At 41.5% G+C, this 16,367-nt stretch overlaps 1 protein-coding gene across 3 annotated transcripts in view; it reads right to left on the bottom strand.

Annotated features, from left to right (window-relative positions):
- Window positions 1-16,367, bottom strand: part of HIVEP1 (HIVEP zinc finger 1) — a 180,897-nt gene that overhangs the window by 13,309 nt on the left and 151,221 nt on the right. For all 3 annotated transcript variants that reach the window (XM_077810643.1, XM_077810644.1, XM_077810642.1), the window contains one exon: window positions 5,092-5,193. In XM_077810643.1, coding sequence (XP_077666769.1) covers window positions 5,092-5,193 — 102 coding nt within the window. The remainder of the gene's footprint in view (window positions 1-5,091; window positions 5,194-16,367) is intronic.

Genomic DNA, 16,367 nt, shown 5'->3' on the forward strand with positions numbered 1-16,367 from the left:
AACTAATCCAGAGCCTTGAAAATCTTTTTATGAACTACTGTGATAAATGACACACTGCTAATTAACTTGGAAAAATCTGATCTTTAGAAAGGCTCATGTAATTTTGTTTGAAAACTACAATTCAGTGTATATTACATATAAAAATATCTAAATTACAGCGTGGAAAGCAAGAAATATTTTTAGGATGAAAACTTTCTGCATAGAGACTGCTCACAAATTCTTCTCATCACTGGAGTTTATTGTTAATAACCTCTATAACGCAGCTGGCGATTTACTTAAGTCTGCAAACTCTTACACTTGTGAGTAGTTTTATTCAGGCAAGCAACCTCACTCATATGCACTTGGCAGGATCAGGCCTAGAATGTTTACAATTCAGAAGAGATACAAATTCATTTTATTAAAAAGACTGCAAAGTAAAAACAAACATGGTCAAAAAGGATATCCCCAGTTGGATTTTGTCACACAAAATGGTTCACTTCTGCTGACAGCTGAATTCAGATATTAACATTCCTTACATTGTAACCCTTGGGGACAAGAACATTCCATGGATCAGAAGATGAAAGGTAAAAGGATGTGGGGATGGTTTGGAACACAAAAGGTGAAACCAAAAAGTATTTACTAATACCCAAATGATGACAAATCCAAACAAAAGAACACTGTTAAAAGCTCTGATCCCACAGATTCTTACCCAGCAAGGGGGAATCTCACTCTCGCTCTCTTTTAAAGGACACCGTAGTCCTGTAAATTCTTAAGTGTAATGACTGCAATGTCTCAAGTTGTTTGAAAAATGGATAGCATTAAGTGCGTGCACACAATAGGGAAATATCTACAACAGCTTTCCATTCCCTTTTTCTATACGCTGATATTAAACTGTGTAGTACTTCCAGGTGAGAGTCAACCTCTTTCTGATATTGGCTACTCATAGTGGTATCAGTACTGGTATTAGTAGGATAACATAAGTAGTGGTAAATTTTAACGGTCAGACTCAAACAAAAAGCTAGTAGTTTCTTTAAATGCCAAACACTAATTTCAGCTGATTAACCCGAAGAAAAACCTACTGAGTTTTACTGGAGACAACAGCTTAGTTAAGTAGGTATCGACAGAAGTCTAGACATGTGTATGGCCAGTAAGAATATGCATTATTACATATGCTAGGATAACAAATTATAACATAAGACCTATAGACACCCTGCTGCTTCAGGACAGAAGCGAACAATTAACTGCCTTAAGGGAAAGATGAAATTTCTGCTATGACCAAGTCATTTCCCAATTGTCCCTTCCTGGATTTCTTGCACCTTCCTCTAAAAAACAGCTGGTATTGGCTGCTGCCTGAGGAAGAATATTGGGTCAGCTGGACCATTGGTTCCTATGATATAAACGTGCCACTTCTAACAATCAGTCAGCTCTTTGAATAAAAAATAAAAGCATGCAAAGCTGTCATTTATTAAAGTAAAAATAAAAAAAGCATATTTCACACAAATAAAACATTCACCACTGAAAATCAAGGTGGTGGAAGGTGAAAGGATCAAATAATACTGATGTTATTAGGTGAAATCAGATGATTTACACAATCTCCAAAGACAATAAACATGATTCAATCACTATAAAAGTACAAGCATAACGCCACAGTTTAGATGTATTGTAGTATCAGATCTTACTGTGCAGCATAAGCATTAAGTGCTATTAAAAATAATTAATTTTAAATAGTGCTGCAGCATGATACGCATGTAAATGTACATGCAAGGTGAGGTAATAATCTTTTTTCCCCCCAATTTAAAAACGGTACAGTTAGTAAATTCTACCTTATCAAGCACATGATACTAAATTATTTAGGGTAAAATTTTCAAAAGTGCCTACGTGACTTTGGAGTCCAAGTTCCATTTACTTTACACGGTCAGTTACTGTAAATGAACTGTGTTAACTCAGAGGTTAAAGACTCTTAATTTGTAATAGAGATGAAGCTTAATAATGTGGTTCTTCTAAAGAACATGTGTAATTTCTTCCACAGAACACCACAGACCTTTAATAAAACAGAGCAAATGGATTTTCAACAGGACATAGGCTCCTAAGTGACTCAGGCACTTTTTAAAATGTTACCTTTAGTAAACAAAGGTAAATATCAAGTACATTTCCCAATTTCCCACCTCTACTGGAGATTCTCATATTAATTTAAAAATGTTTGTCTCATATGTAGTTTTGCTTCTGTTTTTGCTCTGGAACAACAAGAGCACAATAAAGGCTGAAGAAAGTGGCCTTTGGAAAAGAAACCAAAGGGGGTGAGAGGTGCACAGCAACCATTTACAACTTTTGCATGCCCCAAGGGGAGACTTCCTGTACATCCTTCATGCATTCAGGTGCCGTGGTTACATACATCAAAATAATTCTCTCTCTTTTGTTTGGGCAAACAAAGACTAGAGAATATTGATGAGAAATAAAACTTTACACAACTGTAAAAACATAAAACTAATAAAGGGTTTAAAAAAACCTATGCGAAATAGCAGCACTTAAATGTACAAACTGTAAGCAGAGAAAAAACTTGGCATACATACAGTCAACATGCATTTCTTTGCTGATGCAATCTTAACACCTTACAGTGCATACCCAAAATTCACAACCTTGTCTAGAGCACTGCTTTTAGAAGGTCCTATGCTTGTATAACGCTGACAGATCCCAGTCGTCGGCAGGGGGGACTGAGCTTGGGACCTCTGGAGCTTAGTGCATGAGCCTCTACCGCACGTGCTAAAAGCCAACGGCCTGTTAGCTACGGCTGTAGAACAGACTCATTTTCTCTCTTGCTAAGTGCTGTCAGTGCCACTAGCTGGGACAGAACACTACACCCAGAAGGTGTATGGGTTACATTTGCATGTACTGGCACACAACTCCAAAACTAAAGATACATGGAGTCAGCTTCTTTAAGGAGAAACATTTTAAGTGTTCCCCAAAACTTGCATTGATTTCTCTGTAGAACAGAGCAAAATATACATCATTCTACAATATACAGTACATACTACTACTAGGTTAAATTTTGATATACATTAGAACTTTTACAGAGATTACTGAAAAATGTTCAGGTCAATTTACGTCTGGGACACAGATGTACCTGAAACACAATGACAGATCCTTGCTATGTCTCGTTAAAGACTGGGTATCAAATCTTCTTCCCTGAAGAGAATTATGCACTATCTACATGCTTTGTTTTCTCTTGGTATTTGGGCACCTATTAATGATTTTAGCAGTTTCTGGCAAGTGGACACTTCAGATCAGGCTAGGATTTTCAGAAGAGCCTAATGGAATTAATGTCTAAATCTCAATGAATTTCAATTTTCTTTTTTTTTTTTTTAAAAAATCCCACTAAATTTAGCTATAGCATTTTAGTAATTTTCTTGCAAAAATGTTGTGCCCTAATATATGCTAGTGAACTACTATGTAGTCTAACAGTTAGAATTAAAATAATAATTTAAAAATAACTATTGTCCAGAGTATTAATGAGGATTTTAAATCCAAAACCATAACTCTCCTACTATAAAGGGACATCTTTAACAATGCAAACATAAACCTATCAATCACTTACGTTTTTTCACTCTAGTGAATAGAACATCCCTGATCACCTATACTACAAAAGGCCAAATAAGATTATGATACCTGCAGAATGGTATTTTAAAAAAACAACAGTTCAGCATTTTTTTTTTTTTATTGTGTGTGGAAACTGAACATTTGAAATAAAATTGTTCCTAAGTGAGAAATAAATGTGACTATGTAATGGCTGCATATTTTCTGTGGTACTTGTTTTGTACATCAAAAAAAGAGGACTAATTCATGAATTTTGTTGTCAAATAAGAAAGATTACCTTTGTTTTTTTCTGGTCTTCAGAAGGAATAAATCAATTTGTGCTCAGAAAGGGCAAATGCCGCTTCCTTTGTACTTAGAACATTACTGAGTCATACCAACTGAAGAACATTGAGTCACATTCTCAACATTATTAAGAATTAAATTCAGACTGATTCACTTAGTCTGCTATTAGTTGTCAAGTGGGAGCAAGTGCATTAATCTATTACCCTTTCTTCTTCTTTCAATAAACTCTTCACTACTTTTCTCTTTAAAGCCTCTTCCACAATCTAATAAACTATTCAATGTAAAGAAGAAAAATATTCCGAAGTAAAAATTATGTCTGATCCTACTGCAGTACAGGTGGGTGGGCGGATGAATTCCATCACTACACTGATGAATTTCTAGAGCCAAAACTAAGTCCTAAAATAATGTCCTGTCTTACCTCTCAGAGTTGCCCACTGCTAGTGATCCATCTTATTCAATTAATCAAAATCTGCAATGTCCCTAATTCTGCATTTCTGGAACAGCTTCAACCTCCTACCCTCTTCCATCGGCAGCTTTGAGAGTGTTTTAGGAATACAGGACTTGGTTCAAATTTTATCAATTGTTATAAATGCCTTTTACTGATGTTCATGTTATTAATGACAAAGTAAAAAGGGTGAAGGTGGAAAAGCGGCAGAATTGTTAACTGCATATCACCCCACCTAGTGATATACACTCAATCACTGCTACAAGAGCACAGTCTTCTTCTGCATGCAGCACAATGACTGCTTTTTTGCTTTCTGGGATGAGCTGCACAAAATATTTACAGCAATATGTTCATAATTTGAGCATTTTAGTGAAGATTTGACATTTGGTCCAATTTTTATGAGACTTATATTAAAATTTGATGTTTTCAAGCAAAATTATTTTCAGTGAAAAATGTGAAATTTTGTGATATGGAACTGCATGTTCTGCAGGAAAATTTATGTTTCTGAGATATTTTGAGGTTTTGTAAAATTGGTGATATTAAACTGTGTAGCATTTTTTTGAACATTTCCCAGCAATGGACTTTTAGCAAATGCCATCTTTTTTTTTTTCTGGCTTATGTGTCTTTCTAGTATCTTTTACTCTCTCTGTCATATTTCTAAGGTGTCTATCACACTGGCATTTCCTTCTAACAGAAGTCAAAGGCTTTGGGTGAGAAAGGCTAGATACGTGAGATGACAGAAAAATAAATCAGTACAAAGGTGGAGTAAAAAAATGAAGATTTAAAATCTGTACCATATTCTTCTCCATCCTGGTCATCTATTAAGCCTACTGAAACTCCTAAATCCATACATTTCTTGCTGTGTGCCTTGGACTTCATATGTTTTGTCAAGTTTCCTTAAGAGAAAAACAAAAATGAATTACTCTTTAAATATACATATCTATGTACCCAAGATTTACTCTTTAAATATACATATCTCTGTATCCATGTCACATTCTGCACATGGATCTACACTGAGACAAATACAGTTACAGGTGTACTTTGATTTTGTGTGATATATAACCAGCTCACTCTTCCCCACACCCGGATAAGCTGTCCACAGTTATCAAACATCTAACACCCTGAACCAAGTGTCACAACACCTAACTTGTAGGGACCTAGAAAAATCACCGGAACAAACACTACAATCAAAAATGCCTGAGTTAGGTGCCTAGGCTCACTATACAATGAATGGGGACAGATAGGCATCTAAGAATGAGATCCACAAAAAAACAGCATGTGAGATGGAGAACCGCCTAAGCTAGCCAATCGAAAATGCAGAGGAGAGGGGTGTGTCCTAAGCCGCACTCCTCTCAGGGAGACACCTATCTCTGCTTGCCTATCACAACCAAGAACCCCTCTCCTGGAGTCACTTGCTTAGATGGCTAAAGTGTTTCTTACAAGAATGAGGTAGGGACTTGCCACCACCACAGTGGAAGTGCCTGTTATATTAATTTTGATGAAATAAATAACTCAAAAGAGTTAAAGGAGTTAACATGACCCTGTCACTGTCCACCATTAAACAGTTTTAAACCAAATTAGGGGTTTGATATACAGAGAACTTACCCTGCTTGGTGCCATGTGACAAATTCAGATTCAAGACTCACTGAATTTGTCACACGGCAAACATGCCATAAAAGGTGTTTTTAATTTTTTATTAAAGTTACAGAAATGGAGGAAAAACAATTAAAGCATTTGAAATGTGAAGTATTAAGGAAAAGAGAAAAAGTTAGTAGAGATCGGCTGGAGCTGTTGTTGATGTTCGAAACAGTTTCCTAGAAGGCAAAATGACAAACGCACACAAATGGGGAAAGAAAAGAACAGCAACGACAGAAAAATGCTGCTTCTATCTGTGGTGTTGATTCTCACCTGAAATCTCCTTGCTGGAGAAACACGTGGTCTTTTCAGCCACTTTGAGATCTGGCTGACCTCTTGTAACAGAGTTGTGCTGTTTAGGGCATTGCTTTTAGCTGCCTTTCGGGCCACAAACTTACAGCAGTGTTGCAAAATATGCAGTCTTGGCTGGCTAAGCCAGACTCTCACTGGACGGAAAGCAAAAGGAGAGAGACAGGAAAGAGAAGAAATAAGATAGGGAAGGAAATACGGCAGGGGGAGGGAGAGAGGAGAAAGAGGGTGAAGGGTTCGACAAATTCTCACACCCCACCGGTTGGGATTTTGCCACCTCCACTGGCTATGTTATCTGGGTCCTTCTCTCTGGTCTCGCTTTGTCAGGACATCTCTTAGGATTAGGCTGACGAAGGCCCAACAGTGTCACAGTGGATCCTGGGTCCCAGGAGACGGTGAGGGTGGAAACCATGATGGTGAAGCTCACTTCTTCCCCTTTTTTCAGTCAGTAATTGTCAGACTCAATTTTCACCCCCAAAGTCTTTTCTCTGAAGAGCTCCAAAAGTGAGTGATGGGTGGAATAGCTCGTCCCCTCATTATGTTGTCCACCAATTAGACCTAATTTCCAGTCCCACACTTCTCTTGTTTACCAGGCATGAGCTTAACATAGTCCTAGTCCATGGTTACGTCAATAGGTCTTTTTGGTTAGACTAAGTCTTTCGGTCTCCATTTTATACCTTTTCCCATCAACATTTATTTTTGTGACATTTTATGAACTTTGATGCACTTTCATATAACAGCCTTGCCAAAATCTGCATCAGCTCTGGGTGCAGTCACAAGAGCGTAATGCTGGGAAAACATCTGTACCGAAGATCAGGTTGCTGTCCTGCAGATATCTAAAAGGTATGTTTTTTAGCAGAGCTACTGAGGTAGATTGAACACTGGTGGAATGAGCTCAAGTCTTGGAGAAAGCAGAACCCCCGAGGCTTACTAACAGGGTAAAATGCATCCTTCAACCCATTTGGATAGTCTTTGGGTGGACACTGCTTGTCCTTTCATGCATTCTGCAATTGAGATGAAAAGCCTGGGTGAAGCCCTAAAGGGTCTACCTCTGTCTAGGTACAAGTCAAGAGTTCTCCTTGCATCCAGTGTGGGAAAGCTTGAGTCTTCTCTCTAAGTCTGAGTCTTACTATAAAACACAAGGGGGTGGATCTCCTGGTTGATGGGAAACCTTGGGAAGGAAGCGAGGGTACGGATGTAGAGTCATCGTGTTGTGATAGAACACTATATACCGTAGGTCAGTGATCAAGACTCCAAGCTTCATTACCCTCCTGGCTGAGTGGATGGCTATGAGAAATGAGATCTTAAAGGGACAGATGAAGGAGGGAACAGTTCGCCATAGGTTTAAATTGAGGTTTCCTCCATGCAATAAGGAGTAAGTTGAGGTCCCTTGGTGGAGTTGGTTCCTTGACAGGAGGGAAGAGGTTGAAGAGGCCTTTGATAAACCTCATTGTGGTTGGGTGAGTAAAAACTGAAAACCCTTTGACTGAGAGGTGAAAAGCTACAACAGTAGCTAGGTGAACTTTGCCGGAGCTCAATGATAAATATGAGGTTTTTAATTGAACAGGTAATTGAGAATGTGTGACAGACAATACTCGAAAGAAGCTGTATATCTCTGCCCGCACCCAGACTGGAAGCATTTTCACTTCTGCAGGTACATTTTCCTTGTTGGAGGTTTTCTGCTATGAAGCAGTACAGTTTGTACCTCTGGGGAGCAATCTTGTCCTATACCAGAGAACCATCTAGTAGCCAGGCTTCAGGTGAAGAGCTGAAAGATTCAGATGAGTGATCAATCCCAACTCTTGGGTGAGGAGGTTCACTGTCAGGGGAATAAGGAGAGACAATCACAGAAACAGGCGAGTCAGCTCTGGGAACCACACCTCTCTTGGATAAGATAGTGCTAAGAGGATGGCTACTAATTTTTCTTTTTTCAATTTCTAAGAACCTTAAGCAGTAAGAGAATTGGAGGATAAGCATAAAGCAATACATGAGGCCAAGGAATGTCTAAGGTATTTCTTGTCAAGTTGTGGAGGTCCCATCCCCTATAGCAGAATTGTCTGCACTTCACACTGGATGGAGTTTTGAAGGGATGTGTCAGTAGCTGGCCCCAGGTAAAATATCTCTGGGAATACCTTGTCATTCAGCTCCCATTGTGGTCTGTGTCTGCAGAGGGAATCTGCCAATGAGATCTGTAGTCCCGAAAGATAAACTGCTGAGATTTGCCCACGGTGTAATATTGCACTAGAATTCCAAAGTTTTATGGATTTGGTGCATAAGGACTGGGATCTTGCTCTTCCTTGACGACTGATATAATACATTGCTATTCTGTCGTCCAGCATGATCCTGATTGGGTGGCGCCTGTTGCTGGGTAGGAAGTGCTTTTAAGGGTAATGAACCACTCTGAACTCTAATATGTTGATATGGAGTATGGCCTCCCAAGGAGTCCATCTTCCTTGCGCTATGAAGTTCTGGGAGCGTGCGTCCCAGCTTATCACCGAGATGCCTGGAATGATGGTCCTTATAGGAGGAGGCTGCAGGAACAGAACTCCCACACACTCTTTTTGTGGATCTTTCCACCAACTTAGAGTGTTTAGTACTCTCCAAGGAACTGATACCTGTTCCAATAGACTGTGCTTGTTGGGGATATAGATGGTTCTCAGCCAGGCCTGAAGACACCAAGAGTGTACTGTTGCTAAGGGTGCCACAAATGTACAGACTTCCATATGGCCCAGAAGTTGTAAGCAAGTCCATGCTGTGATTTACTGTGTCTTTGAACTTCAAGGTAAATCTGTCCTTGGGCAAATACTCATTGGCACTGGAGAAGTCCACAGTGGCCCTGATGAAGTCTGTGTTATCTGGGTATAAGGGTAGATTTTTTCAGATTGAGACAGACGACTAGTGAGTGGTAAAGAGCTAGAGCTTTGCCAGTTACTGCCTGAGCCTCTAGAAATGAGCAACCTTTCAGGAGCCAATTGTCCAGGTAGGGGAAGATGATTATTTCCATCTAGCAAGATGGACTGTGGCAACCAATAAGACTGTGGTAAAGACCTTGGGCTGGCAGAAAGGTGAGATAGAAATAAGCATTCTGAAGGTCAAGGGAAATTAACCAATCTCCCGGATCCAGAGAGGGAATTATTGTTCCTTGGGTTATCATTCTGAAATGCTGATCACAGATGAAAGTGTTGAAAATCCTGAGGTCCAGACTCGATCTCTGTCCTTCAACTCTCTTCAGGACCAAGCAATACCAAGATTTAAACCTTTTTAGAGGAAATCCAGTAGAATAAGTTCAATCGATCCCAGTGTTAGGAGAGATTATACCTTCTGTCTCAAAATATTCTTGTGAGAATGGCCCTGAAGAGGGATAGGGAAGAAGGGTGAGGGGGTGGTAAGGAGCTGAACTTGATAGAATGGCCTGTGAAAATCACTCCAGGATCCATCCGTCTGACGTGATGCACTCCCACAAAGGTAGAAAATGGGACAGATGATTCCCATAAGGGTGGGAGAGGGGGAGGTGCAGTGTAGGATCCAGAGTAGATGGTAGTTCGTGGCCCTTGACCAATAGGTCAAAACTGGTATTTTGAGGACATCACTGGTTGGGAGTTCACTGAAGAGGAGGGCCCTTTCTTAGGGAACCTGGGCTTCTTCCTGGGGTGGGGGGATTCAGCTGGTCTCAGGGGCTAGTAGCGGACTAGTCGAGATCACTGAGCAGTCTGCAACCTGCGAAGAGACCCGATTGTGGTGTCACTAACCAACTTGCGTCCCTCAAAAGGAAGGCCCTCAACAGTATTTTTTACCTTCCGGAGGAGGCTGGAAGACAGCTGCCAAGAAGCTTGGTGCATGACTACTGCTGTAGTCATGGAAATTGCAGCTGTGTCAGTGGCCTTGAGCACAGCCTGTAGAGGTGCCTTAGCAATTGTCTGGCCTTCTGTAATGAGGGCCTGAAATCGTCCTCTCTGATCCTGAGGCAAGTGTTTAATAAAGCCTGAGAAAAAGAATAGTTTTTGAAGTCATACTTCGCTATCAGGGCTTGGTAATAGGGCTTGGTAATTGGCTATTCTGAATTGCAAAGAAGCAAATGAGTATCTTGTGACCCAGAAGATCCAGTCGCTTCGGCTCTTTGTCTGATGGTTTTGAATGGAACTGATGTTATCTGTTCCTCTTGTTTGCGGTCTCAACAACCAGAGAGTTGGTTGTAAAGTAGGAGGAAAAAAAAAACACTCTGACCCTCTGGGTGAAATATGATATTGCTTGTCAGCCCATTTGCAGGAGCTGGAATAGTAGCTAGAGCTTGCCACACCTTGCATTACTTGGGCTAATGAAACATCATTGATGGGCAAGGCAATCTTGGCCTGGGGAGATGGATGAAAGATATCTGATGGAACGTTGGGGTTCCTGTATCTCCTCCAGTGAGTCTGTAAACTGTCCACTATATGTTTCACCAGGTCTTGAAAGGCCTTGATATTATCACAGTAAAATAGTGGAGGAGGCATGACAGCCTCATCTGATGAGGAGGAGCACTTGTGGGAAGGTGTTTCTTCCTCCTCAACTAGTACTTGATCCTCAGTGAGAAGTATTGTAAGAGCAAGGCTCAATAACACTGTTTGTTGCTCCTGACATGCCCTCTTACAAGAGGAGACCTGGTAGAAATGGTCACCATATGGGTCGCAGGGGTTCCAGACTGCTCACTGAACTGGGACAAAGTAAAAAAGGAAGGGCCCCACGGTAGTCCTTGCCAGGGTCCATGGGTGTGTTTCCCACTAAGAGTTTGCTCCTCAGGTTGAACCTTAAGAGAAGGTGGTAGGAAGGCAGAGGACCCTTGTATAGACACTTCAGAGTCAGATGAGGTGTCATTCCCCATATCCACTGGGGGAGTGGATGATGCCAGCACTGGAGGTCGAGTTGATACCAGACTCTAGCATGGTATATGCCCCTTTATTGGTAAAGAGGTTTGATAGGTGGGTTGGCTGATGAGGTGGCACCAGGGAAAGTTGTGTTGGTACCAACTGGAAATCTTTCTCAGTACCCTCAAAGCGTGTCCATGGGGACCTTGTTGGTACCAGAGGATGAGACACCATCGAAGAAGGCATAGACGGAGAGTAAACAGGTTCAGAAAAATGAGTTGATACGGTGGAGAGTGTCTCAACAGTGGCAATTCAGGCTCTTCCAGGGAACAGAGGTCCTTGTCTAACAGGAATCTGGATGGTATTGGGGACTCTAGATGGGGATCCTCAGGAGTCAGTATGGCAGGTGGAGATGGTACCAAAGAATGATAAGTGTGTGATGAGGATTCAGTCTAGACTCTGCAATCCCTGTTTTGAAGGCACTGAGTCCAGTCCAAACATTGATGCCACTTAAGGAGGCTTCTAGGTAAGTGGCTTCTTTGCCACTGTTGCAGAATTGGTACTGGAGGGGATGAGAGTCTCAGAGGAATCCGTAGAAGGATGCAAAGTCTCCTGAGACCCAGACCCAGACCCAAGGGAGGCTTTCCCCATTTCTTATCCTGTTTAAGAGAATGGAGTCTTTTCTTCTTTGAAGGTCTGCTGCAGAGCCCCCTGGGTCTTTGCTTACCACTAGAGCAGAAGCAGTCAGACAGGTCCCGGGAACATTGGGGTGACATGGACCCATGAGTCACAGTGAGCACTCAATTAGCAGGAGTTTTAGCCTGTCTTCTCTCAGCTTCTTAGATCTGCTCTTAAATCCTGACCAGAGCTTACATTTGGAGAAGATATTCAGTGTTGTCACAGCTGTGTCAGTCCCAGAATATTAGAGAGACAAGGTGGGTGAGATAATTTCTTTGACTCGTCTGTCTTCTGTTGTCTCTCTCACCGACATCTGGTCCAATAAAAGATATTGCCTCACTCACCTTGTCTCTCTAATTTGGAGGGGATGTGAGACTCCCAAAGGCAGCCTGAATGTTCGTCACTGTGGGGAAAAACCGATGGCAGGTCTGGCAGGGTTTGAAGCCTGGCCTGTTGGGCATAACCCATACTCAAGATCATATAGTGAGGACCAAGAAAAGTGATAAAGGACCATATCAGGCAAAAAGAGAGGATGAGGGGAACCCCCACTCCAACTGTGCTAAATAATGGAAAAATAATAAAACAAGAAGTACCACTAGAAAAATAAGGAAAAAAATAAGCGAGAAGTATACAAAGCAGCATGGCTAGAAAATGGACATTGCAATGCATCATGTCAAGCTGCAGGCAACTGAGAAGGAAATGGAGTTGCGGCAGGTCCACCCCTTCCTATATACTATTGCATTGGGGCATGAGGGTATTTGGGGTGCAGGCGTAGACCCTGCTGATGAAAATCAGGACAGGAAGTGAATAAAAATATTGTATCTAACTAAAGTGACAGGGGAATTGAGGTAGGTGAAATTTAATTAGGAGTTTGGAATATGGCCAGCACACCCACTCTTGCAAAAACTCCCATTGGACCTTTCATGATCAGAAGTGATAAAAGCCTCCATTTGACATTTCATCGAAAAGACTGCACCACAAACATGTGTACTCCCTACACTGTGATGGAGTACTAAGTTCCGACACACGTGCTGAATTACGTGCATCACTTTCAAAACAAAACAAGATACTGTAGGAAGTTTTCCACTCCAGTGCTGACTAGGCCTGACCCTACTTAACACAAGAGTTTCTCTGAGATCATAGTGATATAGTTGCATGAAAGTTTAAAGCAAAGATCAGATTTAATTTTTTTTAAATATAATTTAAAAACACTATAATGAGCATGTCATTAGTACAGTGTTTGTCACTCTGTTACTCATTCAATTAAGAAGAAAACAGTTCAGCAACATGAGACAGAATTCTATAGTTAAGAAAATAATTGTGTTAGAAAAGGACTGATCATTTAAAAGGTCAAATTAAAGCTAGCTTAGTCTCCTGCTCTAGACTCAGAAACCCATATATGATTGTGCTGCCTCTGCAATTCAGAACTCCCAGATCGTAGGTGGAGAGAATGGTGAGGAATAGGAGTCCCTCCCTATCAATTTCTCTGGCCGCTCCGGAGGGAGGCTCAGATACTACCCACCCAATTTCATCTTGGCTAGAAGGTCAGTGGATGTGACACAGAGTGTTGAGAGCCCAGAGCTGGTGTCAAAGCAAGTAAAATAGAAAATCCATATTCTTGAAGAATCACTCGGTGAGAACTATTAAGATTGGTAATTACTTTAATCCTTTGCCAATCTAATCACATGTACAATATATATGAACCTAGAACAAGCAAATCTGAAAATGAAGGCTACTCACCTGTTACTAGAGTTCTTTGAAAGAACCTCTGCACATTCCCACTCTTAGGAGTGTGCAGAGGCCACTCAGAGAAGGAAACTAAGTTAAATTAGAAACATAACTGTTACATACCATGTCAGAATTCTAACTTTTATATTTTAAGAGCAGTGCAGAACTACACTCTCAGACCATTAAGAGTTCTTCGCAGCACCAAGAATCCTGAAAACTAAGTGTAAGGTGAGTGGGTAATGATTTACCATCCGCTTACTCACCTTGTGCAGTCACTGGAGTTCTTCACGACGTGTGTCCCTGTGGGTGCTGCACTTCAGATGCACTTATATGCGCCTTCAGTCGGAAACTTTTGGTGGTAGTGGTGCCCTTGCTGCACACCAAGGGCATACAGGGCTGCACGGGCAAACTGCCCTCAGTTTGTTCTCCACCACAAAGTCCCATACAAGAAACACTGGAACAGGGGAAAGAGGACATGTGGCAGAGCACTCACAAGGACACACATCTCAAAGAACTCCAGTTACTGCACAAGGAGGGTAAGGTCTCTTTTTTCCTTGGAGTAGTCTCCCTTTGGGTGCCCCTTTTCAGGTGACTTTCAAGCAGTATCCTCAACATGAAGCAGCTTTGGAGTTGAGTCCAATACTAAAGACAAGACTGCATTTCCCAAGGCAGCGTCTCATCTAGAAGAATGAACCAACATGTAGCGCTTGGAAAACATATGTATTGCAGACCAAGCTGCAGCTCTGAAGATCTGGACAAGGGGAATGTTTTTGAGTAATGTCACAGAGGTAGAGAAAGACCTCATGGAATGGTCAGTACCCTAGAAGACACTTGTAAATTGGCAGATTCATAACAAGGAATAATACATCCAGAAATCCATCTGGAGAGTCACTGGTTGGAGATTGTGGATCCTTTGGACATTCAGCAATTGCTAGTCTTGGAGATTTTCCAAATGATCTGGTTTGGTCCAAATAAGAGGCCAGTGTTCTCCTGATGTCTAGGGTATAGAAGGCAACATCCATCCTGGTGTGATGTGGATTCATGAAGAAAACTAAAAGATAGATATCTTGATAGATATGAAATTCAGAGCACACCTTATATAGAAAATTTGGTATGTGATGTAATGAGTCTTTGAGTACATCTACACTGCAATTAAATACTCATAGCTGGCCCATTTCATTTGACTCAGGCTCTGGAGTAGACTTGTAAAATTGCGATGTAGACATTTAGGCTTGAGCTGGAGCCTGGGTTCCGGGCTTCCCCCACATCACTAGGTCCCAGGATGGATGGAAGACTCATCACTGGGCAAACAGCAAGCGTACCAGGCCTATCTGGGCCACACTGGAACTATTAATATGATCTTGGCTTTGTCTTGCTTGATCATGTTTATCACCTTCAATATCAGGGGCACTGGAGGAAATGCATACAGAAGGCCCTCATCTACTAATGAGGAAAGCACTTCCCCCAGTGTGTGAGGGGAAGTGCAACTCCTCAAGTCAGGAAAATGTGACTGAGAATCCAGGACTCCATCTCTCATTTGTAATTGCTTGAGAAGTGCCTGCTGAAGTCATCAGCCTCAGTGTTTTGTACCCGAGAGGTAGGCTGCCAAAATTAGGATGTGGTTGGTTATACAGTGGTTCCATAGCCTCACTGTTTCACACAAAGGGGATCTCATGCCTACCCCACCGTCCATCACACCAGTTGATATAGAACATGCAGACTACGTTGTCCATCATGATTTTTATGAAACTGCTCCTGATTTAATGGCAGGAAGTAGATACAGGCATTTCTGACTGTCCTCGGCTCCAGGATGTTGATGTGCAACTATGCTTCTTGTGCAACTATGCTTCATTTGCCCTGAATGGTGTGGATCCCTAAGTGTGCTCCCCAACCCACCAGAGTTGCAGCCTTCATTATGGTGATGGCTGGGGACAGCTGGATGCATGGAACACCTACATAAACATTGTCTGGGTCTTTCCACCAATTGAGTACTTGTACTCGATGAGGGACTGACACCAGTTTCTGCAGGCTGCATTTGTTCGGGGACATAAACCATCCTGAGCCAGCCCTAGAAACATCATAAGCATAACCTAGCGTGTTGTGTCACAAAAGTACAAGTTGCCACGTGTCTGAGTAGTTGAAGGTGATTTCTTGTTGATGTTTGTGGACTGATTTGAATTTTTGAGATGAGGTTTGTTAAGGACATGACACTGTCCATGGGCAGGTAAGCTCTTGCTCATAGTGCATCTAAGGATGCCCTTATGAATTCTATCCTTTGCACAGGTCTTAGATTTACTGATGCTGAGATGAATACCTAATCCGTGGAACCAGAGACATTGCTGTCTTTATGGTGGAGAGAATCTTGTAAGACTGGCCCTTGAATAGCCAGTTGTCAAGGCACGGAAAAACAATTATCCCCAGATGAAGATAAGCAATGACCACTGCCAATACTTTCAAGAATAACCTTGGGGCAGAAGACAGGCTGAAAGGAAGCACCTGATACTGGAAGTGATCTCAACTGATCAGAAACTGAAGGAATCTCTTGTGAGCTGGATAAATCGTGACATGAACATATGCATCCTGAAGGTCAAAGGCTGAAAATCAATCCCCCAGTTCCAATGATGAAGTTACAGCTGCAAGAGTCACCATCCTGAATGTCTGTGCCTTCAGCAAGTTGTTTGGGAATCTTGCATTCATTCACTGCTTCCACAACCAGAGAGTTAGGTGCAAGATTGGAAAATAAAAATTCAGAGTCCTTGTCTGGACTTTTTTTTTTTTTTTTTTTTAAATCGGCATGCTTACATGGTGGTGGTATTGTTACCAGAGTCTTTCAAATGCTCTTGGTAGGATTCAGCAGGGCTTATTAATTGGCGAGCAGA

The sequence above is a fragment of the Eretmochelys imbricata genome, chromosome 2 (genome assembly GCF_965152235.1).
Source record: "Eretmochelys imbricata isolate rEreImb1 chromosome 2, rEreImb1.hap1, whole genome shotgun sequence".
Lineage (NCBI taxonomy): Eukaryota > Metazoa > Chordata > Testudines > Cheloniidae > Eretmochelys > Eretmochelys imbricata.